The sequence below is a fragment of the Gallinula chloropus genome (genome assembly GCF_964237585.1).
Source record: "Gallinula chloropus genome assembly, chromosome: 2".
Lineage (NCBI taxonomy): Eukaryota > Metazoa > Chordata > Aves > Gruiformes > Rallidae > Gallinula > Gallinula chloropus.
In genome coordinates this window covers 29,322,661-29,350,161 of record NC_140086.1, presented here as the reverse complement: position 1 = coordinate 29,350,161, position 27,501 = coordinate 29,322,661, and the positions used below count along the sequence as shown (strand labels likewise).

The window sequence follows — 27,501 nt, the reverse complement described above, 5'->3', positions numbered from 1 at the left end:
TGTATGGAGTGGAGGCTTGCTCAAGTTTGGACAGTTCCAACGTGTTATTGACAAGTTTTGCCATCAGTATTTTTTCAGATATACATGGCAAGATACCTTGTCTTTGTAGTTCTTTTTGAAGCTTTTTGTTAGTATTTGTTACTTCTAATTTTTTTAGAAAAAGTCCTAACCGAAAAAAAAAGAAAAAAAAAAGGTATCCTTTCATGTTTGGACACTTAAAACTTAATGACTTAGAATAGGGTCAGATGTCTAGTTGGAAGCCTATAGTCAGTGCTTGGTTTGGTCTTACTCAACGTATTCATCAATGACCAAGAAAAAAGGACAGAGTGTGCCATCAGCAGATTTTCTCATGGTACAAAACTGAGACAAGTGGCCAATACTCCAGAAGATTGTGCTGCTGTTCATTTTGATCTGGGCAAAGAATTGGGCAAAGAAAATGCAACAAGGGCAAATGTAGCGTCCTGCACCTGGGGAGGAATAACGCCATGCACCAGTGCAGGTTAGGGATTGACCTGCTGGGAAGTAGCACTGTGAGGGTTGTGGGGGTCCTGGTGGACTGCAAACTCTCCATGAGCCAGCAGTTTGCCCTCATGGTTAGGAAAGGAAGTGGTATCCTGGGGTGCATCAAGAAGAGCGTGGGCAGCAGCTTGAGGGAGGTTATCTTCCCACTCTGTTCTGCCCTGGTGAGGCCACATCTGGAGTACTGTGTCCAGTTCTGGGGTCCCCAGTTCAAGAAAGACAGGAAACTACTGAAGAGAGTCCATTGGAGGGCAACAAAGTAGATGTAGGGAATGGAGCTTCTCTCTTATGAGGAAAGGCTGAGGGAGCTGGGGCTGTTTAGCCTAGAGAAGACAGAGGGGATCTGTTTAATACTTTAACTAAAAGGCAGATCTCTAGAGAAAGGGGCCAGACTTCTCAGTGGTGTCTAGTGATAGGACAAGGGGCATTAGGCACAAACTGGAACATAGGAAGTTCTGTCTGAACACGAGAAGAAACTTTTTTACTGTGAGGGTGACAGAGCACTGGAACAGGCTGCCCTGAGAGACTGTGGAGTTTCCTTCTCTGGGGATACTCAAGAGCCACCCACAATCCTGTGCAGTGTGTTTTAGGTGATCCTGCTTTAGCAGGGGAGTTGGACTAGATGACCTCCAGAGGTCCCTTCCAACCCCAGCCATTCTTGGCATCTGTAAATTTGTGAAAGTAAAAAATAAATGGAAACTTGAATATTATGACTAAATACCTGTTTTTTAACAAAAGTATTGCAGTTGCTTTTAGAAAGCATAAAAGGTAGGGAAAAAACATGGAAGAAGTAAATGTTATAGAAGCTTAAGAATATGTCATGATTTCAGGTTAAAAAATATGACCCATGTGCGGAATTACGGTTTTAGTCTTCTGTGTTTACTCTTTCATTGTCATCAAGGCTGCAGATCCCTTTTATGATATGACGTGTGACTTAGACTAGATTTTTCAAGTGTTAGGGAGTTAAGCGTGCAGAGTTTGATTGTGATTAAGTAAAAGTCCGTGGATAATGCTTTAGAATCTCGGATGGTTTTATCCCAGTAACTTTTAAATGACTAGCACATACATCGCAGGATATTGTAATTCAGAAATATATGACAGACCTTTTTTGACTCCCTTTCAGATAGTTTAGTGAACTTCCATGTGTTTTGAATTACGAGGCATGATGCAGAAAAGTAACAGAAAAGGATTACTTCCAAGTGGCTGAAAATACTCACCTTTGCTTTAGTTTGAAAGTGAAGGGAAAGAGAATCATGCTGAATATGGGAGAAATGAGAGAGAATCCATAGCCAGTAGGGAGGTACAGCTGTGAGTCCATCAGTATGGTCTTCTGAAGACAACATCTGCTTGAAACACAAGATGGCAGTTAGGCCGCTGTTGGTTTTTATAGTGACTCCCTCAACTGGGCGAGGAAGTAGGAGTATGGATTCGTAATCAGGAGCTCTAAGGACCTCACCAGTGATTTGGAGGTAAAAAATAGCAGCTTTTGTCATTTGCTACTTCTTAACTTGAATATTTAGTTGAAACTTTAAGGTCATCTGCAAAACTGTTTAAATAGGGAAAATTTGAGAGATCGATTTCTTTCTTTTAACAAACCAATGTGTTAAACCACAGGTTAACTACACAGGTAATACAGGCAAGAAAATGAAGCTGTTCACAGGCTGTACTACACACGTACATTTTGAAATAGGTCTGAAATGTGTCTGCTTTGGTAAATATGTAGATTTTTATTTTTTAAAAAAGTATGCTTGATAATATTTCAGAATTATCGTAGTTACAGTTTTTTTTGTTAAGGGACGATTTAGGAAGAACAGTGAGACAAGCAAAAGAACCCACATGATTTTCAGTCCCTAAAATAATTGTTGTCCTGTCTCTCAAACCCATCCTGACAGTACATGGGGAAGAGATCATGTCACATTTGGTTTCAGGTATCTGACAAAGTAGCTTTTGAAAACAAAAGTCACGATTTTAGCAGTCTTCTTTCATGTTCAGCAGAAGTACAAAAGGTGAGGAATAACATTGCCATTCTGCATTTCATGTTATACATTAAGTACGTTTTTGCTTTTCAGCAACAGTATGCTGCTCTAGATAACACAATGTATTTTATTTAGTTTCTAGTGCCAAACTGAAACGGAAAAAGAATTGGTTTGGAACAACTTTCTACACGGAATTAACTGCAGATGGAGAAATTAAGAAAACAGCAAAATCAAGTAGTTCTTCAAATCCAAAATGGGATGAACAGCTGACAGTGTAAGTAGATTTTGTGGTGTTTTAATGCTATTTGCATTGTAAGTAGATTTTGTGGTGTTTTAATGCTATTTGCTAGGCAGACATCTCAGGCAAATATTTACTGATCTTGATTACTTACTTAGTTTTCTCTGGCTGTCGATAACTAAACGCAGACATAATATTATATTTATCTCAAGTGAAGCTTTTTTCTCAATTCTTACAATGTTTTCAGAATATTTTTTGTATAAATAGTGTTCCTTAAATACAGTTGCTACACATGATACACTTTTGATATTTGTTACCACTGTGGACCATTAAAGTTTAAGATTCCTTTCTAGAAGATGCTACTAATTGTAACCATGTCATTCTCAACTTTAAAAGGAAATAAAGCTCAGCTGGATAAGTGGTAGTTATGAGGATGGTCACTGTTTCCTTTGAATTTCCTAATGGAAGGATCACAGAATCACACAGAACATTAGGAGTTGGAAGTGACCTCGAATGACTATCCAGTCCAACCTCCCTGACAGAGCAGGATCACCAATACTATATCCCACAGGAACACATCTCCAGAGAGACATTCCTTTCTGGGCAGCCTGTTCCAGTGCTTCGTCACCCTCACAGTGAAAACGTTCCTCCTTATATTGACATGGAACCACCTATGCTCCAGCTTGAACCTATTGCCCCTTGTCATATCGCTGGCCAGCACTGAGAAGAGCCTGGCTCTGTCCTCCTGATTCTTGCCCTTTACACATTGTCCTGGTTTTGGTCAGGATGGAGTTAACTTCTTTCGTAGCAGTGGATGGAATGCTGTGTTTAAGAGTTAAAATGAAAAGAGTGCTGATAACACCCTGATGTTTTTAGTTGCTGTCAGACAGTCAAGGACTTTCCCAGCTCTTCATATTTCTCTATTCATGAGAAAGGAGGGGACGAAGCCAGGACAGGTGACCCAAACTGGCCAAAGAGAGTATTCCATGCCAATTACCTCCTGCTCAGTATAAAGGGGGGCTGATGGGAGGAGGAGTAGGGTGGCTCCAGGACGCGCGGTTTTTGGGGGACGGTCGGGTTCCGGGACGGCTCTGGGTGGCACGGCCAGAGTTGTGGGTTTGGTGAGAAACTGTATTGTGCATCAACAGTTTCATATATTTTTTTTTTGCTCTAAAGTCCTGTTAGCACTGTTATATTTTATATTTCTGCTATTTTAGTAAACTATCCTTATCCTAACCCACAGGCTTTTGGTTTCTTGGTTTTGGGGTTATTTGCCCCTTCCTTTTCCCTTCCCTTGCCTCACCACCTGCCCCCCACACACACACACCTTTTCCCTGCTCTTTTCCTTTAAGGAGCAGGCAGCTGCATGGATCTCTGCTCTCAGCTGGGGTAAAACCACTATACATATTTATAAACATTAATAAGGTCACCCTTCAGTCTCCTCCAAGCTAAGAGACCCAGCTCCCTCAGTCTGTCCTCACAAGGAAGCTGTTCCATTCCCTTAATCATCTTGGTGGCCCTGCACTGGAATCTTTCAAGATGTTCAGTGTCCTTCTGGAACTCTGAGGGGCCCAGAACTGGACACAATATTCCAGGTGTGGTCTCACCAGGGCAGAGGAGACGGGGAGAAGGACCTCTCTTGACCTACTAACCACACCCCTTCTAATACATCCCAGGATGCCATTTGCTGTCTTAGCCAGAAGGGCACATTGCTGGCTCATGGTCATCCTGCTGTCCACCAGGACCTCCAGGTGTCCCTTGCCCCTATGCTGTTCTCCAACAGGCCAGTCCGCAGCCTATACTGGTACCTGGGGTAGTTCCTCCTCAGATGTAAGACTCTACACTTGCCCTTGTTAAATCTCATTAAACTTCTCCATGCCCAGCTTTCCAGCCTGTCTAAATCTTGCTGAATGGCAGCACAACCCTTTGGTGTGTCAGCCACCCCACCCGGTTTTGTGTCATCAGCAAACATGCTGACTGTGTTCTCATCCAGGTCATCAGTGAATATATTGAATAGTACAGGTCCCAGTGCTGACCCCTGAGGGACTCCACTAGATGCAGGCCTCCAGCTGGACTCTGTCCCATTGATCAAAACTTCCTGGCTTCTTCCCTTCAACCAGCTCTCAATCCACCTCACTACCTGCCCTTCCAGACCACACTTCCTCACTTTAGCCACAAGGATGCTGCGGAAAACTGTGTCAGATGCTTTACTGAGGTCATGGTAGACCACATCTACTGCCCTTCCATTATCTATCCACCTGGTTATATCCTCATAAAAGGTTATTATATTGATCAAACATGACTTGCCCTTGGTAAAACCATGTTGACTGCTCCTAACAGCTCTCTTATCCTTGATGTAGCTAGACACAGCACCGAGGATAAGCTGTTCCATCACCTTTCCAGGGATGGAAATGCAAGAAATACACACACAAAGAGCTTTTACTGCAAAGTGACCTTGTAGCTTTTCCTAATATTTGATCACTTTAATCTTTTTGTGGTTTAATTTGGTTTAACTGTGCTGGAGGTGTAGCTATACCTGAATATGACTCTGTGAAGAACCAAATGATCTCTCACTGTGCAGTTGTATAGAATGCATTGTTATACAGGCAAGATTTGGGTCGAGAAAGGGTATAGCTACTATCAAGTGGCATTAAGCCAATATATCTTAGAGCATCTGACCTGCCTATGCAATTGCCAGCTTTGTTGTTAGTGGTAGGAGCCATGCCAGGTTCCTGTAAATAACAGTGCTGGAGGGTGGGGAGTGATATACCTAGCTTTGGGGAACTTTTTGCTTGGAAACTATTACTTGTTAAGTACAGGGCTGAAACAAGGAGGATATTCCTGTGCCACATTTCTCAATGTTTCAGGTTTAGTAGAACTTACTAGCCCTCTGCAATATTAGAAAAGAGAATAATACAGTTTTGTCTGTGTTTTCCAGGAGTTACTACTAGCACAAGTACAGAGCTAACACTGTATTCAGAGACCAGAGTTTCTGTTGAGGAGGCAGGTTTGACTTGGCAGGATTTGGTGAGCTGATAGAATTGAGATAATTTGACATGCACAGTACAGCCAAACAGACTCATTCCATCATCAGTATCACTTATGTAAGGTCTTACCATTGTGTGTGTATATATATATATTCCAGCTATTGGAAGGGTATCATTGCTTCAGTTGCCCAGTCTATTGGGAGATAAATAAACTCTCTGACTTATCAAATTCCCCTCACTTCTACGGGTCTGCATGAGCACCAGCAATATATTCTCCATTTGTAGGTGTGTGTTTTAGGTGTTTTTTCTTTTCTATGTTGAGCTGATCTTTTATTAGGATTTTCATTGGAAGGCAGCATATTCATAATGCAAAAAAAAATATTTACTCATGGATTTCACCAGAAATGATCCATGCTGTCCAACATGTTCAAGTCACTATGGAGTGAGCCCTGTTGCTGGGAGGATGAGGGTTGTTTTAGTATTGCTTTCATTGATGCTGATGCTTTCTATATACAATACTGATGGTTACGTGGCTGTTGACTTTTTGCAGTACAGTGATTCTACTCCATTTTCTAGAGCCACTCATGCAGTAGTGGACCCTGTACTGAAAAATTTAGTCTTGGGGACCTAGCATAGCTTCCTGTTTTCCCTCTTGAACGGGAAAGGTTATCATAATATTACTGTAATTGGGCCCTTGACCTTTCTGCTTCCCTTCAGTTTTTGCTTTAGTGTCTTCATTTGACTTTCCCTCTCTGATTTCTGTGAGTATGCGTTATGGTTTTATATATACCAGTAGATTCACATATGTTTCATCAATGCTTTCATGGCAAGCTGACACCTATTGAGTTCTTCTTGCTTATGAGTAGCTGATTGGTTGCTTTTTTCTTTTTAAAAAATATTTAGTATTTTTCCTTCTAGTGACAGACAAATATACTTACAACCTTTTTCCTCCACATTTAGTATTGTCAGATTTTAGTTAAAATTCTGGAATACTGAGCAAGAAAAAATGTCATTCACAATTAAAGATAGAACTTGTTACACTAAGTTCAAATCTCAGTTATGTAGGTTATTCTGTTGCTCTTCAAATTCCTTATGCTGTGTTAGTAATGCACTTCAGGTTTGATCTTATGTAGAAATATCATAGTGTTTGCAGTCCTTAGTTAAAAATTTCCCCTTGCAGTACAAAAACTTCTTTCCATTAATTAGTATCAGGAAATACATTAACTATGAAAAAGTGAATTAATAACAAGAACGAGTACTTTAAAATCTGTATTTTTATTTTAAAAAAATGTATTTTATATGCAGGCATGTGACTCCACAGACTACGCTGGAATTTAGAGTGTGGAGCCATCACACTTTAAAAGCAGATGCTTTATTAGGAAGAGCCACTGTAGACTTGAGACAAGCTTTGGAAATACACAATAGAAAATGTAAGTTATCATGAAGGATATATTGAGTAAAGTAGAATTATTATTACTAATCTATACATCAAACCAGCAACCAGACTACTAACTATACATGTAATTACAACTGGCTTTCAGTTGATGTCTGTACTTGTCTCTCTTAGAGATGTCTGTGCTATTGAAAGCAATTTAAATGTAACAATGGGATATAATTTTGAAACAAGCATTATAGTATGAGTTATTACAAATGAAGTAAAAGTGGAAGTGATTAAATACATACATTTTTGTTACAAACTGAAAACTAATTTGCTAGAAGATCTGTTTTAGACTTGGTAAAAAAGTCTAAACTTTCAGAAGAGCCATTTATGTAGCTTGTCGTGTTTTCCTTCTCTGGAATCACTAATAGAAAGGCTAGATATTCTTCCCTCATAATTTATCTGCCCAGAGAGCAATAGGAATCTGCTGATTAATCAAATAGTTTAAAACTTCTTTATAGTATATTAAAGATTGTTGTGTTCTATGTAACTTCTAATTTTAATTGTCTTTAATAGAATTTAGAAGTACAAGAAGATGGTGAATCCACACTTTAAATTCCACTCCAGATTGTCAGTAGAATTCCAGCTAAAGTGATCTTTAACCTTTCTCACAACTGATACACAAACCTGAGAGCTGTGTTTAGGGAAGTGGGGGGAAAGAGAGCTGAATAATAGTTTCATTTTTCTGATTCATACAGCAAACTGAAACAATCCAAAATCAAGGGGGGTTTCTTCAGTATTACAAAGATTCTGCCCAAGAGTTTCTCTTTAACAAAACCCAACAAAGCTGTATTAGAAGAAAAGGAGTAATATTAATGATAGTGTAAAAAAGGAAAAGTTTAACTATTTAACTATTTCTAACGAAATAGTTAAAATATGAATATGAATTCTTATCACGGTAGATCCAGTGGATATAAGAACCTACATCTTGGCAAATTTTTTTAGGGAACCATTGAGTGAGTGAGCTGTGCTGTGTGTTGCACCAAAAGTGATTTCTGTGTTCCTGATTGGGACAAGACACATGCTGGATTATCCACTCATTCAGTGGTAGAATAATAGGATTGATGTCCTTGAGTTGTTCAGTTATTGATACCTAATATAAAATGCAGCACTTTAAAGGCTCTTTAATGAAGAAAATCTAGTGCAGAAGTCCTCTTAAGTGCAGAAACTTCAGAATTAATGCTTACTTTCCATTACTTTCTGCTGCTGAACACTGCCAGTATTGCAGCCCACCCCACTCCCAGCTTTCTTGCCAGATCAGTTGGACTACAGCTAACTTTAGAGCTGGTCTGAGGAGACTACCTGTTACAGTAGCAGAACCTAAACCAATCACCCTTTGCAAAAAAGGCTGATTTATAAATATGCTGCTTTAACAACTTAGTGGTAGGCTAATTTCTTCTTTCTCTTCTTTCAGGTAGTACCATTTTCAAAAGTGCAGATTGCTAAATCAGTAATTCTGTAGATTTGGGAGCTGTGTGCTTGCTCCAGCATTTAAAGTGCTTTGAAATCCACTGTAATATGTCAGTGAGTGTGTCCAACTACATTGCTGAACCTGCTCTTTAAAGTAAGAGGTTCGGGGTATCTCACAATAGCTTATGGTAGCCCTCCCTGTTCTCATGCTTGTTCTTCATTTATGATACATGTTAAGAATGAACAAAAGAAGGAAGTGCTAGTTTAATGTATGGAAGTCCAGAGTGAGCTTTAACTTAGCTTGGAATACTATCATATGGAGGAAAATATGATTAAAATTTTAATCTGAGACTGCAAATACTAAAAGGCATTTAGTATTTTAACCTGATGTATGTGACGTCATAGCTGACTGTGTTTGGATTGATGACATGAAGCTTTAATTGCTGTACTAGTAGTAGATGATTTAGAATTATTCAGGATCCTCAACAAGTTTTACATCTGGATTATGTAATATATTATATTACAAATGTGTGCACTGCATATCAGTCATACTGAATTCTTTTACTGTACCATGTACGCATTTTTTGTGTGGTGTATCTCAGTTATCTCAAAGTTTGTTTAGGTGAAAATAGTTTCTGGTTAAATTTTTGGTTACTTGTGGTACCCTCTCTGTTACTATTTAATCCTTAGAGTTAGGATCTCTAAAAATGCTAGTAAGGATTTTCAAAAAATAATTTTTAAAAACGAGGAAGGACTCTGTGCAGTCTTTGCATTTGCTTCCTGCTCAAAGTGTTCTTTTCAGTGGTCTCTTAGAATCAGTTTTGGAAGGTGAGAGGAGAAATGAACATAAGCTTTGGTTGTAGAATGAGGTTCCTCATTGACTTCCAGTATTTTGATGTGTACTTCAGAAGTTGTTTGACTTTAGTCTTCTCATGTTATGTAAGTAGTGTATAATTTCAGAAGGTCTTAGTGGAAACAGCAAACCTGGGAAATCATTAACAGAATATTGAAACCATGTGGATCCTAAAGCATACCTATAGGATATACTAGGTAAATGGCCAGTTTGTTTTTACAATAAACTCAGAGTAAATTTACACATTCCTTAGTGATTTCTATGCTGATTTGAATCATCTGAATCTCTCTCATGTTCAGATTTATACAACTAAATGTATTTACCATACTTTTCTGTAGAAATTATCTTTTGACATTTTATAGAATTTAATCTTTCCTTTATCTCTTCTCTCCTCCTCTCCTTCTACGCGTCCCAACTCCATTTCTAGTGGAGAAGGTGAAAGAACAGTTGAAACTCTCTTTGGAAAATAAAAGTGGCATGGTGCAAACAGGTGAACTGACAGTTGTGCTAGATGGTTTGGTTGTTGAACAAGAATCTCTTACAAATCTCAGTCCATCAGCAACCAGTAAGTTAAACTAATTAAATCAGATGGTAAAGTTTTGATTAAGGTTTCAAACAGATATAATAGAATATTTCTGTTGAATTTGCTTCTTCCCGTTCAGTAGAAGTTCAGCAAAATGGGGAGGCTGTGCATGAAAGCAGAGATACTTCAGCAAGAAGTACATCCAGGTAGGAATTTATTTTTGTGTTTTACGCTATATGAAGTATGTTAGCAAATATATCAGTTGAAATGTTTGGGTTAATTTTTTTTTAGTTATTTTGAAGGGAATAGAATTTAACTGTTGAGCACTAAATTATGTTACCACTGCTTTTAGAAGAATTGTTTGTATGATAATTGCATTATTTAGTTTGACAACTCTGTTCTTCCTCTGCTGGAAGAGTCTGCTCTCCACTATTTTGCCATTGCTTCTTTGATGTATAGGCCTCTGAACATAAAATTAAACTGAATGGCAGTTACTAAATACAGTAGCAGAGATTAGGGGAGAAGGGGTTCAATATCGTTGTGTACTTACTCCATTCATTTTCTTCAGCTGTTTAAGAATAATTTCTATTCATGTCTACCAACTTGTTGCAACATACCATCTGAATGAAAGGAAGAAGAAGAAAAAAGCCTAAATTACTTACCTTTCACACAGTTCCTTTTTAAGGTGGTGAGCAGGAAGTTATTTAAGAAAGTTGTATTGACTTTAGGAAGCAGTATTCAGAACACTGAGGTAAAGGGGTTGCCTGCTTTCAATCTGAAGTGGAAAGAAAAAGGCTTTGGGATCAATTTAGAGCTTCATTCTTGGCATCTCTATCTTTATACCAGCTCAAGGACTGCAGGGAGACAAGTAGGAGTAGATTATTTGCCTCCTAATTACTAGTGAGTCAAATAGTTCAAGATTCAGAACAATTTAATGTTACTGGGCTGCTTAGTTACCTTGCAGTGAATCTCTTAAGTTGTTGACAAATGATGCTGTGCATTTGAGTGACAGTGACAGATTTGTCCTTGTACATTTGACTTGATTCTTTTTTTGAATATGTGGAAGTTTGTTCCCCCTCAGGTACACAATATGAGAGATCTAGGATAAAAATTTGTATCTCCTTAGCTTTGTTTAGAAAGGCGTGGGCCTATTAAAAGTGATTTGAAACACATCTGCATACCATTTTCAAATAGTAGTAATAATAATTTGTTTTCATTCAGCTGTTTTTGCTGGAGGTATGAGATCCTGCTTTTGATGTTTTGATTAAAGCAGTTTTCCTTACAACTATCCATCAGTTTTGAATTACAGATTTAAGAGATAAAGAAATGTTTTAAGGTAGCTTCAGTGCATGCCTTTAGGAAGCCAATCAGGTTTCTAGTCTACAGTTGAAAAGAGATAATACTTTAAATCACTGTTTATACTACTACCTTGGAATTGGGTAAGATAGCATGGAAATGCTGCTACTTCCTTTTTTACCCTGCGAAGTGGAACTTCTAACAATTCTGACATTTTTGTAATTTAACATCTCTTAAATTTTAGCCTCTACTCCTTGAGAAGAATGGGATCTGGCCTTGAATATAATTCTCACAATATGTGTCTGTCGTGGGTGGCTTTAAGCATTTTGGGATAGATGTAAACAAGACTTTTCATTCACAAGCCCTTGCAGTACATTTATTTCCATGTGGCTTTATAAACACAGAGCTGCCTGTGTATATCTGTCCTCACTGTGTCCCATCCTGACTATGTGTAGGGAAGCTCATCTTATTTTCCTTTCAATGAGGGAGAGTTTTGTTACTTTATGTGATGACAGGAATATTTTTTTGAGATATGACAAACCAACCCAATTGTTCCACTTGCTTAATGAGAGCAAAGAGTTTTCTTGCTTATAGCTGCACTTTGGAAGGGTCCCTAAGGCATTTTGGGAAGATGTGGCAGGCGTGTCACTCTGACCAACTCAATTCTAATATTTCATTACAAGTAAAAGATGAAGTGAAAATGGAAAATTTACATCTTAAGTATCTGAAATCCTCAAAACCAAAATTTGCCTTTTGTTTCTTAATTGTTTTTGTTTTGCACTTGATTATTATCTAGGCTGCAAACATTGTGTTACAAACTGTTGTGAATTTACTTCCATTTCTGTTTGTTTCTTTAGATGATTGAGTGTAGGGTTTGGTTTAGTTGCAAAATTGCTTAACGTGATGTTTGGAGTAACCTAAAATGATCTTTTATTTTTACTAAGATCTGCTTGTGACATTTCTAATGGGATAGACAATCAAGTACCTTCCAGCTCTGTAGTACAGAATACATTCTGTATAGAATCTGTTAATGGAGACAGCACACCATCTCCTACTCATGTTGCAGCCAGACCCAAAAATACACCAGTACCAAAACCACTTGCAGCTCAGCCTGTCAACAGCACTGGTAAGAATGCAAGAGTCGTGATAACATGTTCCATAAGGCTTTTTTATGTGGTTGAAATGTATATGTAGTCGAGCCACTTTTTCTATACATCTCTTGTTAAGTTTCAGAAATACTGAAAGGATGTTTCTGGGCTTGAATTTATAATCTTGTGTGTCCCCTTCTGTGAATTTTTCTATAGTAGATCCATTCTTAAATGCACTAACTTTCATACTTTCCCGTAAGTTCTCTGATGAAGAAGGGTTGAAGCATCCCAAACTTCCATTCATGTGTCCTGTATTACTAATTTTTCTGGAGGAAGAATCAGATTTCTTTCTCAATTAATTAACAACAATTAATTTTCTTTTGCCATTAGTGAAATCTAACTTTTAAAGCAGTCAGGGAACTGCTGTGCTCGGAGTTGAGATGTGTTGCAGACTCTCCTTGCCTTCCATTTCTTCCAAAGTATGGCATTTCAAAAACGGGTATTGGCAAATACTAAATTTCGCTTTCCTTTTACACAAAAACCACTTGATTATGGCTACAAGTAACTTTACAGTAAAAATGAAAAGAAAGCATTTTTAATTTTTTTGTTCTACTGGCAAAACTTTGCATCTAATAACGACTTTAGTCCTTTTCTTATCTGTTTGAGAGAGATAACAGCTGGCTTATGCTATCACTGTAAAATAGTACAACAGAGACTTCAAACTTTCTGTAATAGAGTAGGAAATGTGGGTATGGTGGGAAGATAGCAGAAACAATTATGAGCTTTAAAAGGTAATAATTAAATTAGGCTACATCTGAAGCTTTTCTCTATTTGGAGAACTCAAGTTTGATTCCCCTCTCTCTTCATTTGAAGGACAGAGGGCGTATATGTTATTTAGGCATTGCTTCCTTTTTCTTCAACAGTGGAGAGATCCATTAGAAATCTGTATTAGGATAGGGTAATTGCAAAAATAATTGATTTGTTCAAATAGTACTATTGATGAAATCATCACTGAGCTTGCACTGAGGCATTGATATAACAGTTTTCAACTACTGTACCAGTTGCTGGAGACTTCTTTTTTAAAGGCAGGATATAAAGCAGGTCTCCAGCATTTGTTGATGACAGACTTTTTTTCCCCTACTGTTGTGCTTAGCAGGATTGTAAGTTCATGTGGTGTTGTCCTAATCCCTATTTTAGATCTAATTGGTGAGGTAATTGACTGATGTAATGTTTTATAGATCTGTTTTGGAGATCAGCTTACAAAAGAGCTGATGATTTGTCAGTTAATTTTGCTTCTAACTTCATTATGTAATCCCATTCATTCTTTCATGTGGCTGAATTAAACAGGTTTTTTTAATGAAAGCTGAAATTTCAGTTGGCTTTTTTTCCCTATTTAAGTAAAACTTGTTAGTTAAAGCAGAAGTTTGAAGAAGCTTTATCAGATTGTCTGTAGTTATTTTTTTTAATGTCATGCTTTAGATTTTCTTGGAATAATACAAAGTCTTGACATGTTGTAATGTAATTAACTTGTTTTGTGTGAGCTGGAAGTGTAGTGATGTATTACCCTGCAATACTGCTATTGCCTGTAAAATCATGTTTATCATTGTGCATATCAAGAAAATACAGCCCAGTGATAATTCCTTAAAGAAACTGAACCACTAATTCAAAAACACCGCTGATAAGTATTTATTGTTTGTAATGCATTGACCTGCTTTTCTCACCATCTGGGAAAGCAATAAATTGCTTATATTACGTAGATATTACAAGTAGTAAGTAGAACCTAGTTGGGTTTTTTTTATTTGTGTTAGACAGGATTAAAATAAATTAATTCATTACAATGCTAGAATGGCATTTCTATAGGCTGTAGTCTGCAGTTAAATTTTGTAACTCTGTATCAATAAGGTAATAGAGCAACTGTATTGGTCTCAGTCTCCAGAACTGTAAACTGATAGTAAGCTGCAAGACAGCAAATTAACTGAAATATGTGTTTCATGTATTATTTAGCCTTCTAGAAAAATAGTTTCAACTCCAAAGAGGTACAAACTGACAAATTTAAATAGAATTATCATTGTCTGCTGTTGATTAGTGGTGCAGAAGATGAAATCAGTGAATAATGTTGCACGGCTTTTAATAGGGCCTTGACTTTTAATGGGGGTCATACAGACTGCTGTACCTCATTTTGCTTGTTGAAAGTAAGATTTTGTCATGCTGAGATATTGTCCTGTAAAGCTCTGCGGATGATTGGGATTAAAGTATTGTTGGCCAAGTGGGCCTTCTTAGCCCCTTTTTCCTACTAAATCTATGCCTGCTTTAAACCTTTTATGAGATTATGCTTTGCTTGAAATGGATGACATTTGTATTGTTACTTAAAAGACCAAAGTTCATTTATTTGTGATTCTAAAACAATTTTCTTCAGTCATTGAACTACATAAGTTGCATTAGCCAAATACTAATTCTTGCATTTTAATCCTGCTTTTGGAGGAGTTTTACAAGGTGTTTTTTTGCTTAATTGTAGGGTTCTGTACCTCAACTCTAAGGGAAAAAAAGGAACTGCATTTTCTATATTTCATATAGTTTTTTAGATTTCCTGTTATGCTAATAAAGATACTTTTTTGAAATTGATAAAAATTTAAAGTTTCGAAGTGAATACAGCAGTACTGCTTTCAGGGAAGCAGACGAGCACCTTTTGCTAATGCAAATAGTAAAGTATAATGTTGAATTGACCAAGATACGCAGAGAGTAAGAAATTACCTTAGCAAATAAATACAAAGAATGGCTTCCAGATTCTCAGTTTTAATGACAGTTTTCACAAAGGCAGGTGCGTTGTGACTTTTTGTCACCTCAGACAAAAATGCTGCTTATGGCATATAGGTGTGACTTAAATGTATGTCTTCCATGTTGTTTACTCCAAAAGTTGGTAATTTGAAAAGTAAATGTCATCAGATTCTTAAATATGAATGTTGTTATTTTCCATTTCTCAGTTAATGGTGAGTCGTCGGCCTCTGCACCAGAAGCTGATAATTCTTCTGTCTCCGAGGCTCCGACGGGTTCAGTTGAAGCTCCCGTGTCTCTAGATTGCACTAACACTACAGTAGAACCTCAGTCAACACCAGAAGCACCTAGTTGTTCTGAAAGCCACACTTCTTCATTACCTGTTGCATCTGCTGGACTAGAACCTACAGCTACAACAGACTGTGCTCAGCCTAACGCTAGGAACAGTACAGCTACAGATGCAGCAAAACCAAGGGAATCATCCTCCACCTCAAGTGCATCTGCAGAGCCTGTGAGACAGCAGCCTGGTAATGCCAGTACAGAACCTCTGCCACCTGGGTATGTGGGCTTGTTTTAATGCAATAATTACATTTTGTCTGAGCATTCATATAAACAAACAAAAATTTAATTCTGTGCTGGGATTGCCAAACTCAGGTTAGTTGACTGAGAGAGGTTTATGTAATCTAAAATAGTGCTTGTGCTGCTGCTGTAAGTGGCTGGTAGCTCTTGTCCCAGAAAGTAGCAGCTGAGAATTGATTTGCTGAGGTGTAATTGTGATTTAAATAGACAAACTCTTGGGCATTAGGGATGTGAAGACTTTTTATTAGATACATTCAAACTTATTTTGGTCATGATTTGTTACTCCTTTGTTCACTATGAGAATATAGTAGGGACCAAAATACAGAGAAGTGAAAATAGTGTAGAAATACTTGTAGGTACTTGCTGTGAGGCAATGAAACCAATAATCTTACCGGTCAAAATACAGTTTGAAATAAGTATGTGCTCAGAATAACTAGAAGCTTTCTATTCTACTCTCAGTTCTACTAGCCTGTTAGAAACTACTTCTGTAGTCCTAAACTGGAAACACACAGTTGAAGTGCTTAGATTTTAAATGAAAATACAGTACATGCTCGTTTATACATATATATAATTTTTGATAGATGCTCTCGTGTGGGTGAAAAGATTTCTTCAGTAACTGTTGGAAAAACTAACATATCTATAGTATTCTGAATGCTAAATTGTATTTTAGCATTTTCTGAACACAGAAATTGTTTCTTACCCAAAGTGTATGTACCTTCTTTAATTCTAGCTGATCTTTCAGAGAGCCTGTCCTGTAATTGCTCCCTCTGAAGGAGGTTCAGGAAGCTGTTAGTGCAGTTGCATCAACATGAAAACAAGCATCTAAAAATATAGAAATTTGGTATATATACTATTGGGAAAGAGTTAAAAAGAGTTACCAGAATTCCTTGATCATGGAAGCACTTTATAGGTGGGATTTCCTGTGGTCATTCCCCCTCCACACTGATTTTTTTAAAAAAAAATTCAAAAGGGTAATCAGTTCCAGTGTAGTGCATGGTCTGGCCAAATGCTTTTCTTCATGATTCTTCCCTGACAGCATTTCTGTGGCGATTTTTTTTTTCTGTCTCCCCAATCTAGTTGAGTCTTCATTATGTTTATCCCTGGTAACTTTGTAACATGCTCCTGCTCCTCTCTTACTTTCTTGTAACCATTCATTTATCCTCTGGAACTGTAAAAAACACTTTGTAGGAATTTTATATATGCTTTCTAGTAGTGAGGAAATGCATGTCAAATCCTGAGTAGCAGGTAAGGTGTTCTGCCTACATTTGTTAGGAGCTAATTAATTATGTATATTAAAAAGCCAAACATATATCTAATGCAAGCAGGGGTTCAGCTTTTTGTCTAATATTTATCCTGGTTTCCTCAATACCTTCATTGCATTATGGCAGTTCTCAGCAGAATAAAACTTCAGTTGTTGATAACGTTTGGTCTTCTTCCCATCTTCAGTGTAAGTTTATTCTGCAACTAAAACTGAAGAAATAATCCCATGGATATCAGATAGAGAATTTACCAGGATAGGAAATAAAACCACAGGAAAACCATCTTAAAGCACATACTTCAGGAACAGTTGGAAAGATCCTGTTGTTTGTTGGGTATAGTAAAAAGTTCTTCAAAATGCAAACTTCCTCCTTTTTGAGAGAGACGTGTACTTGGAAGTGCACGAAGCACTTTCTGAATGAGGCTATTTTAGCATCCAAGCTTTGAGCAGATAAGTAATTGACTTTGTATTGAGAATTTGAAAATGTTTGTGCGTACTGATGTAAGCTCATATAATGTACCAAGTCCCTTAAAGAAGTCTTTATGCTGATGCCATTTTTAATGGGAAGTAACTGATCTGTATTCTGGTGAGTTCTCAGTGGTTCAGAATGAGTTTTGGATTATAGTACTTTCATTAAATATCAAGGTACTTTACTGGGAATAATTCCTAGGGAAGCATTTTCACCTTGACTAACATGAAAGTCTTTTTGCCTTGAAGATGGGAGCAAAGAAAGGATCCTCATGGTAGAACCTATTATGTTGATCACAACACACGAACTACAACATGGGAAAGACCACAGCCCTTACCTCCTGGGTAATGTAGACTTTTTTTGGTTTAAATATGATAAAGGCACTTTTTGTTGTTGTTTGATGCAGGAAAAAAGTAACAACTTTTAGAAGTAGCTAATCAACACTATAATCTGTCAGATATTAAGAAATTCTAGCTTTCATTCAATTTGTTGTCATAGGCAAGTTGTTACTGTGCATGTCACTTGTTCTGATGACTTGTTCAAATATGGTTATTGAATTACTTTCTTCCTTTAAAAACCTTAAACATTTGGTGTGGTTTAACCCCAGTCACCCACCAAGCTGCTCTTTCACCCCCCTACCCTCTCACACTGAGTTGGGGAAGAGAATGAGAAGAATGAAAGTGCGAAAACTTATGGGTTAAGATAGACAGTTTAATATGTAATGCACACAAGCAAAGCAAACCAAGGAGTTAATTTGTGATTACTCATCAGCAGGCAAGTGATCAGCCACCCCTAGGAATGCAGGACTCCATCACATGTAACAGTTTCTTGGGAAGACGAACACCATCACTCCGAACATTCCATAACCCCTCTTCCCTGCCCCTCCCCCCTTCTCCCCCCCACTTCTTCACCCAGCCCATTATATACTGATACCTACTTCCTCCCTATTTCTGTACACTCTCCAAGCTGTTTCTAATAACCTTGCCAATTCTCATATATAAGGTTCTTTCATTTACTGATGTTTTCTCCTTATATCTAAAGCAGACTGTCCCAAAAACAGAGACCAACTGCTGCTTTCCTACATCAGAGGAGGGATCCAAAGTAGTATATTTTTCTCATAGCTTCCTTTAATCTGTCTAAAAATTCTCAGTCTGCCCTTGTTTTATAGCATATATTGCAGACCAGTTCACTGCCTGAGGGATGGCGGTCTCTATGCCCAGCCTTATCCATTCTCGGTATTGCCTTAGTCTTTTATAATCTCTACTAGTATTTGGCTCCCAATACGGATTCATGAGGGGAATATGGTCATCTGCGTGGCCATCCAAAGATCTCCCATTTATTTGTGCCTGCACATGAGTCCGGGCAGCTTGCAATATTAACTGCTGCTCAGTCTCTGTGATTTCATTTAACATTAAATCAATATCTTTCCAGTCAGGATCCAAATTCTTAACAATCAATTCAGATCATCTTGACAGCTTAGAGCGGTCGTCCCTATATCCTTTAGCTATTTCCTTCCAATTATCCAAATCACTGATCTTTACTTTAAGTGTGTCCCCTGTCAGTCCCACAACTTCTTGCAGGGGGGTTAATAATTGTTGGCCTTTGTCAGTTTTACTTCTGGTTTGGCTTCCAACAGGACCGGAGCTGGAGTGATTGGATGTTTCTTGATCTGATTCACTTTCCTTTTCACCAGAAAAGAGGGGATCCTAACTCATCTGGTTCTTTCTTCTAAAAGCCCCGTTCCATGTACCACGCTTCCTTATGCTGCATCCCTTCAGTTGTTTCTTTTTCTCTCTGTTTTTTTCTAAAGCCATCACCAGGGAATCTTGCGGTATAGTAAACCCACACTCCCTCTGCCACTCAGGATGATCTCAGAGGGTGAAAAACATATCAACATAGTCAATTTCATTCCATTTCCCTTTTTTCTTTAGATAAAGCATTAATTGCAACTGAGTATTGTACTTAAGTGTCCCATTCTGTGGCCATTTTTCTCCACTAGCCAATTTATACATAGGCCACCACTTATTGCAATATTTAATCAACTTCTTTTTACTCCCACTCCCACCGGGCGGTTCTCTGATACCTTTCCATTGCGAAATCACACAACCCAGGGGGCTTTCTTTAGGGATTTCGCTACTTTGTTTCCCTCCAGTCTTTAGTCACAGTTACCTCTCAACCCCTGCCTTTAGGAGAACAAAACATTTCACACCAATTACACATAAAATAAAACAAAACATAAATTTCAAGTGGGTAATTTTCTCTCTCTCACAGAAATGCTGTGACTCAGTCACTCACCACTCACACCAGAGTTAACTCATTTCACTCACACCAACCGTTCATCAAATCCAAATCACTTTCCAAAAGTCAGTTCCTTGTAGCAATATCCAAAGTTAACAGCAATAAATCAGTGCCAACAGAGCACCGTTGGGAATCAAACCCTGGTCTCCCATGTGACAGGCAGGAGCTCTCTCACTGACTGCAGAGCAGCACGCTGTTACAGAAGTTCACAGCAGAACTCCACACTCACTTGATGATTACTTAAATGCCTCGGTGACACCTACACAAAATCTTTACATGATAAATTTGAAACAGAACAATACTCGATACAGTTATCAAAATTCTGATTATTAGCAGCTTTTACATGCTACTAACCAGGTGTATACGATCAGGAACTAGTAACCTGGTATACGACACTCACGAGGGACGTCTCCCAACGGCTTACAGTATCCCCAAACGACTGATCTCCAGAATCCAAATACCAAGATACCCAAGTATACCAGATACAGATGGACATCCACCAAACCAGGAGCTCAAATAAAGTTAAAGGAATACCTTAAAAATCAAAGTATGGTCCTTGTCTGCTCCTGCAGTGTGTCAAGCAGGGCAAGGAGTCCCTCTGTGAAATCCCAGGGCACGCCTAGGGAGTCCTGTTCCTTACCAGATCCTGCAGCCGAGCAGAGAGGGTCCCATCTGGGGTACCAAACTGATGCCCCAGAAAGCCAGAATCAAAACTCAATAGCCTTGGTGACTGTTAAGGAGGTGTCCTTTATTGCAGCACTGGGCACACAGGGAATCACTCCTCCAAATGTGTGCGCCCATTAAAGACAAATTTCTCACAGTTTTACAGATTAACTCTACATATTCATTATAATTTCGAGGAAAAGGCAGAGTTATGCAAATTATTTCTAAGTAGTTTTCTATATTAATTCCCTACAGATAGAGCATGCTCAGTGACACCCAGGGGATCCCTCGGTGGTCCCCAGGGATGAAGGCTGAATGCCCTTCTTGCTCTCAGCACACGCTCCCCATGCCTCCTCTCCATGCTTATCTGGGCTCCCAACACCTGCACCAAGTAGTTAGTTTTTCACTGAAAACAAGATATACTCTGTCTCATAATTGGTCATTAGTTTCATTATTTATGACTTCTCTATCTTCTACTTCCTCTAGTTTCAAGGCTGTTACGCAATTGTGGTTAAGTTTTGTAGCTGCTTTCATGAAACAACTTATGTGATTACAGCCAGATTCTGCTAAAATCCAAAACTAATCTATTCCTAAAAACACACAAATTCTTACTTCTTTATCTTCAAGGCTGTTACTATTGCATTGTTATGGTTAAGTTTTGCAGCTGCTCTCACAAGCAGCTTACACAGTTTCAGCTTTCTCTTAAACTAATCTATTCTTAAAACCATGAAAATTCTTATATTAAAATTATATTGTCTCTTAAGCTACACCTATATCAATCTATTCAGCATGATTATATTTCATTGAATCAATACTGAGAATGACATCATATGTTATGGAATATCCCTTTGGTCATTTGAGGTCAGCTGTCCCGGCTATGTCCCCTCCCAACTCCTTGTGCACCCCCAGTCTCCACACTGGTGGGGTGGTGTGAGGAGTAGAAAAGCCCTTGGCTCTGTGTAAGCCCTGCTCAGCAGTGACAAAAATACTCCTGTGTTACCAACGCTGTTTTCAGCAGAAATTCAAAACACAGCCCCATACTATAACTACGATGAAGTAAATTAACTCTATCCCAGCCAAAACCAGCATAGCATTAAATAATGCATATCTGACCCACCTTTATTTAGGTGACAGGTCTAGGTTCCCAATCTCAGGTTTCCAGGCAAAGTGTTTTCTGTGAAACCTGCCAACATTGCTTATGGTCACAGGAATTTACAAAGTGAAAAAGGGGGCAGACAGCTGAATATGCTTGAGGTCAGTGTGGTGGTCCTTCTGCTAATAAAGTTGGGGAGTACTTCTGTGTACTTGAAAAATTTAAATCGTGCTTCTGACACCAGTACTTCATTCAAGTACTGTTCAGGAGTTGAGGATAAAGAGATAATTAGTTATGTGATATTACTGAAAAATTTAGCTGTTTAACGTGTGTTTTCTTGAAAGCTGGGAAAGAAGAGTTGATGATCGTGGGAGAGTTTACTATGTGGACCACAACACCAGAACAACAACATGGCAGCGACCAACAATGGAATCAGTGAGGAACTTTGAACAATGGCAATCTCAACGGAATCAGCTGCAAGGAGCTATGCAACAATTTAACCAACGATACCTCTATTCGGTAACTTGCATAAAATTTGGAAATAAGTAGAGTTATAGGTATACTTTTCATTCTTTCGATTTTTTCCAAAGTGATTTTGCAACTATTCAGCCGTTTGCGTTACAAGATGTTTGGCATCAGTAATTCTGATTCGATTTCATTGAGAAACGTTAACAGAAACCATCTTTAAAGGTAACAAGTACTCACTTGTGAGTTTATTCCCTGACGTGAGCCTTGTGTACTGCATGATAATGAGAACTTCTAATAGTATTAGTAAGAGGTAAAACCAAAGCAGTCCATTAACTGAAAAGCTGAGATGGGCATTTTGAACATTAAATAGCCTTCAAAAGTGTTTTAGTGATTAGGAGTCATTCATTAGTACAGATTACAATTCTTTTACTTTGAGCTTATTTAGAGGCTTATACACCTGGTTCAGCTCTGTAATTTCCAACATGGTTTTCCATTTCTCTCAGGTAATTTCCTACTTACTTCTGCCTGAAGAAAATATCATGAGTAGTTTCAAAGAAGGTATATGTTGAGACAGAGTTTTCCACCTGTGACTGGATAAGTAAGCTAGTCGCTTTTAATGGTTAAGAACAATGGTGCCTGAATGTCACTGTCACTCTAAACAGTTCATTCTACTTCATCTCTTAAAGATCCAGTCCAAGAGACATTGTAGTGGCATGTAGGAAAGCTGGAAGTACAAGTCTGAAACAGCATCATTGGACTAGGACTCTGTGCATCCACAGACCTAACTTTGCTTTGGATTTGGTGGGCTTTATTCAGACACCCCTCTGAAGTAAAGGATGCTGCGTTATTGTTACACTTAACAATTCTCTGTCTCTCATTATCTAACTAGACATCATATCTCATCACCAGCAATAGCAGAAACTTGTATCACCACTCATTGTTTTAACTCCTGGAACTGTTCATCTTAATTCTGTTTATCTTATGCAGTTAGAGAAGGAGAATGATTGAAGTTGTAAGGGACTTCTGGAGGTCATCTGGTCCAAGCCATCTGCTCAAGCAGGGCCACCTAAAACCAGTTCCCCTGGACCATGTCCAGATGGCTTTTGAATGTCTCCAAGGGTGGAGACTCCACAATGTTCCTGGGTAACCTGTGCTGGTTCTCGGTCACTCTCACAGTAAAAAAAAGGCTTCCTGATGTTCAAGGGGAACCTCCTGTGTGTGTCTGTGCCTGTTGTCTCCGGTACTGTAACTGGGCACCACTGGAGAGAGCCTGGCTGTGTCATCTTTGCATCCTTCCTTCAGATATTAATGTACATAGGTAACTTTTAATGCAGATCAGTGAATTGCAGCTGAAACATACCAAGCCAGGAACTCTCATAGAGCAGCTTTCTGCACTTGTGTACTACTTGGATCAGTTGCTTGAATATTACAGAAAACTCACTTTTCCTTGTTCTAGGATTTACTTTCGGTTTCAGCTATATGTATTCTCTCAGGGAGCAATATATTTTTTAAATTAAATTACGTTCCTTTCTTCATTTCATGATGACTCTTACTGAAAGCCACAGACCTGTTGCTTAGAATGCCCCATCTGACGTTAAAATTGTTAAATTAGGGTTTGTTAGAATTCTGTTTTCTAAACAGTTTTATCAGTTACATACCTAGAATTCACATTTTATTGGGAGTTACATTGAAAAAAGTGGGGTTTTTTTTTAATTTTTGCTTTAGTGTTGCTGTGTACTTTTCATCGAGAATTGCTGGTGTCAAGCTACAGGTTACTTTCTTCCTCTGGTGACATACTAGGTCTCTGCCTGTGTATCAGTTTATAAGAGAGATTGTTATTTAGTTTTTGGAAAAAAGTGAATTAATGCTTTTAATTAGTAAGAGAATATTTCAGTTACCTTTAATAGTCACAGCTAAAGTATGTGAAGGATGGAAGTTGGATAGGACCTAGTTGTTTTAGATACTTTTATTTTTACCTGGGTTAATACATTATAATCTTTTGGTATAGTATCTGGCTCATCCCATGCTACTGCGTAGTGTTTTGGAGTGTTCTGTTAAATATAAATTAACCAGGAGCCACACACAAACCCTTGGACTCATTAAGAGTACTGGAAATCTTTGAATCGTGCCATGGTTCGGTTCTTTGACAGAGAGCATTTTCTGTTCTGCGCAATTCTTTTCATACTCACTGCAGACAAGTCTTCAGTTCCAGGGTCATTGTGGCTGTGTACTTTCCAAAAGCAGAAAAGGCAAATGCATTTGCTGCTGAGATAATGATAATTCTCTGTTCACATGTGGTAGCTGGTGGCCTGTACAAAGAGGCATCTTGATTTTGAGTGTAGCTATTGCGTTTTCTTCTGATCCTTGCTCTGTTCCTGTTTCACAGGAAAAAATAGTGCAGGTTTTTTGCGAGAATTCGCTGTTGTAAGATCTTAAGTGGATTTGACATTTTTGGATTTGAAGTGCTATATAAAAAGCAGCATTAGTAGCACGGTGATCCTTAAGGTACTTTGGAAAATGTAGATTGGTACCTCTCCCCTCACCCCCGAAAAAAAAAAAAAAAAGAAAAAAGAATTTTAGTGTCCTGAAAAATTTAGGGGATGGATGCTTCCAGGTATAAATCAGAGCATCAATATTGCAGTCTGGGGGATTTCTGCCTTTTACATTTTATTTTTCCCATGCTTTGTATTCTTGGGGTCCTACTGGAGGACCTCTGCAAGGTTACAGTATATCATGTGTTTAGCATGGTTTTATATAATAATTCAATCAGGTTTGGTTTTTTTTTTTTCCTTTTTTCCCCTTTCTTTTTAACTTTAACGTGCGTTGGTATAATTTTAACCATCTGTGTATTTCAATGAATGCAGCTGCATTTGCAAAGAATGACAGTCAGAAAATAGCCCAGCATCCAGGGGAGAGACCATGTATTGAGGAAGCAAAAAACTCTTATGTTGGCAGTAATCACTGTGCTTGGAAATGTTTATTATGGTAAAGCATGTTCTTAAGCAAGAACATTGTGCTTATCTGCTTCTGCGTGCTTCCGCAAAACTTCTATGAACTGCACGTTTTAGAGACCACTGAGTCTCTTTCGAGTTTCCTGTAGGAAGGGAAAGGGAGGTTATGTTGGGATGGAAACAGTGGAGGCAAGGGCACAGATCATGTCGCCTTATCACGTAATCATATGTTTCTTCACAAAAACAGCCTAAAACCGGCATGTTTTTCTAGAATGGATAGTCTTCAACACTAGTGGCAATCTTAAAATGCGTTGAAAAAAATATTAAATAGTGTTTGATGTAACTGAACATCCTCTTGTTTTTAAATAGGCTTCGATGTTGTCAGCAGAAAATGATCCACTTGGGCCGTTACCACCAGGTTGGGGTAAGTTAATGAGCTGTTGATTTCAGGAAGTGACAGTTACAGAAATTTGGAATGTGGTTGTTGTATAGTGGGTTTTTCTTTCTTTTTTTTCCCGTAGAAAGGAGAGTGGACTCAAATGATAGGGTATATTTTGTAAATCATAACACAAAGACAACACAGTGGGAAGACCCTCGAACTCAAGGGTAGGTGTATATATTGACTGTGGAGATAAAAAGATCTTGCTTAATTCTTATATGTCATGATATGGGGGAAAAAGTACTGTCTGCAATTTCTTCTGCAGTTTACAAAATGAGGACCCTCTTCCAGAGGGCTGGGAAATCAGATACACTAGAGAAGGTGTCAAATACTTCGTTGACCATAATACAAGAACTACCACCTTCAATGATCCTCGTACTGGGAAATCTTCTGTGTAAGTGAGAAATTAAATACGTTTTTTAACATTATAACTTGTTATAGTTGAATGATAGTCTTCTCATACTAGAAAACAATATACTTTTATCTGGAACTGAGCACTATATTATGAAACTGTAAATTATATTCTATTAATTTAACCTGTTGTCCTGTAAATTGAATCAATTGTTAAGATTTAATTGTCAGTTTATCTATTCCACACCCTGCTGCACTGCTCAAAGTTTCAGTAGTTTTTCTATATGCTTCTCAAATATCAATTTTGTGATTGTTTTATAAATAGAGAATGGAAGTGAGGTAAACTTGAATATTCAACCAATCTAGCTAATTAAATTTTTAAAGCAATGGCAAATGATTGTAATGGCTATTGCTTATAGTACACACCCTCTAGCCACATTATGTCTAAACAAAGTAATGCTAAATATTTTTCAAAAATTTTACATAGAAATCTTTTTAAAAAATAGTTTACTAGGAATTACTGACCCAACCTACAGTGCCTGTCTTAATGTCTTTTATCTAGGGTAGGGTTTACTTCTGACTATGTGTTGATGACTTTTCATTCAAAGAGCCTATGGAGTATTGTACTAGAAATTCCTTCATAGTTCCATAAGCATATGAATTTATGAAGCCTGATTTAGCAGTCTTTCTCTCCGTGAAGGCAATAAATTAGATGTCTCATCTTTCATTGGCTTGCAATTTTTACAAGATTGATATGGCTTTGAAATCTAGATCTCTACCTTTCTCTCAAATTTGGTAAATTGACTGGGTTGGGTGGGGTGCAGAAATGATCTGATAATCTCATCAGCTGCATTTTGTTTCGGATCATACCTTGCGATAACAATTTTTGTGCATTTTTGAAATGGCATGTTGCTGTTTAGCATTGAAAGTGCTGTTAGACAAGTCTGTGTGGTTAATTACCTCAAATATATTTCCTCACAGAAATAAAGGGCCGCAGATCGCTTATGAGCGCAGCTTTAGGTGGAAACTTGCTCATTTCCGTTACTTATGTCAGGTATGGATTACTAATTATTTACTTCCTGAAACTGTTTGAATTTATATTTATATTTGCTGCCTTTTAACATTATTGCCTTATGATTACAGTCCAATGCACTGCCAAGTCATGTGAAAATCAATGTATCCAGACAGACTTTATTTGAGGATTCCTTCCAGCAAGTAAGCATGTAAAGGTTGTTGGCTTGTTTATCAAGACAAAGCATGAGAAGAAAAATGGCCATACCCAGTTCAGACTATTAGTCCTTCAGGCACAGTAATCTTCCTCTGGTATTAGCCAAAGGGGATTCTTAGGGAAGGCTGTAAGAACAGAAGTAATAAATATAATACTGTTACAAAATAATCTTTCAGCTCCCAGCTGTTTACAATTTAAATGCTGCTTAGGCTTGATGTGGTTTCTGGCTATTTAATAATCCTCAAGGCACTTCTCTTCTGTGAGCTTGTCTGTGTTCCTGGTGAACTTTTTGCATCTACAGCATCCTGTGGTAGAGTTCTGTAGCTTAACCACATTTCATACCATATTAACTTAACCACATTGGATTTGCTTCTCTGATTCTTGTGTGTGGTTATATATGTTACAAAACACTGTTTTCTCCAATTAAAACTGGTGTCCTTTGTCCTTCAAACATTAAAGCTGTGTAATTAATTCAAGCTTATGGTTCTTGAGCTCTTACAGTCTGCAGCCAGTGTATGTTCCTTCCTTCTTTCTCTGTAACAATGATAATTCATGCCACTGTCACCACATCAAAACCTCTTGGGAGGGATTCTCTATAAGTATG

At 38.0% G+C, this 27,501-nt stretch overlaps 1 protein-coding gene across 2 annotated transcripts in view; it reads left to right on the top strand.

Annotated features, from left to right (window-relative positions):
- The window catches only part of WWP1 (WW domain containing E3 ubiquitin protein ligase 1), a 67,340-nt gene that overhangs the window by 22,585 nt on the left and 17,254 nt on the right, over nucleotides 1–27,501 (top strand). Inside the window, exons 3-15 of one of the 2 annotated variants that reach the window (XM_084260485.1) lie at nucleotides 2,631–2,769; nucleotides 7,026–7,150; nucleotides 9,849–9,986; nucleotides 10,087–10,150; nucleotides 12,185–12,366; nucleotides 15,310–15,658; nucleotides 17,655–17,750; nucleotides 21,805–21,979; nucleotides 25,249–25,303; nucleotides 25,401–25,485; nucleotides 25,584–25,712; nucleotides 26,651–26,723; nucleotides 26,813–26,884. In XM_084260485.1, coding sequence (XP_084116611.1) covers nucleotides 2,631–2,769; nucleotides 7,026–7,150; nucleotides 9,849–9,986; nucleotides 10,087–10,150; nucleotides 12,185–12,366; nucleotides 15,310–15,658; nucleotides 17,655–17,750; nucleotides 21,805–21,979; nucleotides 25,249–25,303; nucleotides 25,401–25,485; nucleotides 25,584–25,712; nucleotides 26,651–26,723; nucleotides 26,813–26,884 — 1,682 coding nt within the window. Of the gene's footprint in view, nucleotides 1–2,630; nucleotides 2,770–7,025; nucleotides 7,151–9,848; nucleotides 9,987–10,083; nucleotides 10,151–12,184; nucleotides 12,367–15,309; nucleotides 15,659–17,654; nucleotides 17,751–21,804; nucleotides 21,980–25,248; nucleotides 25,304–25,400; nucleotides 25,486–25,583; nucleotides 25,713–26,650; nucleotides 26,724–26,812; nucleotides 26,885–27,501 lie in introns of both variants that reach the window. The other variant, XM_084260484.1, reaches the window with a different exon arrangement.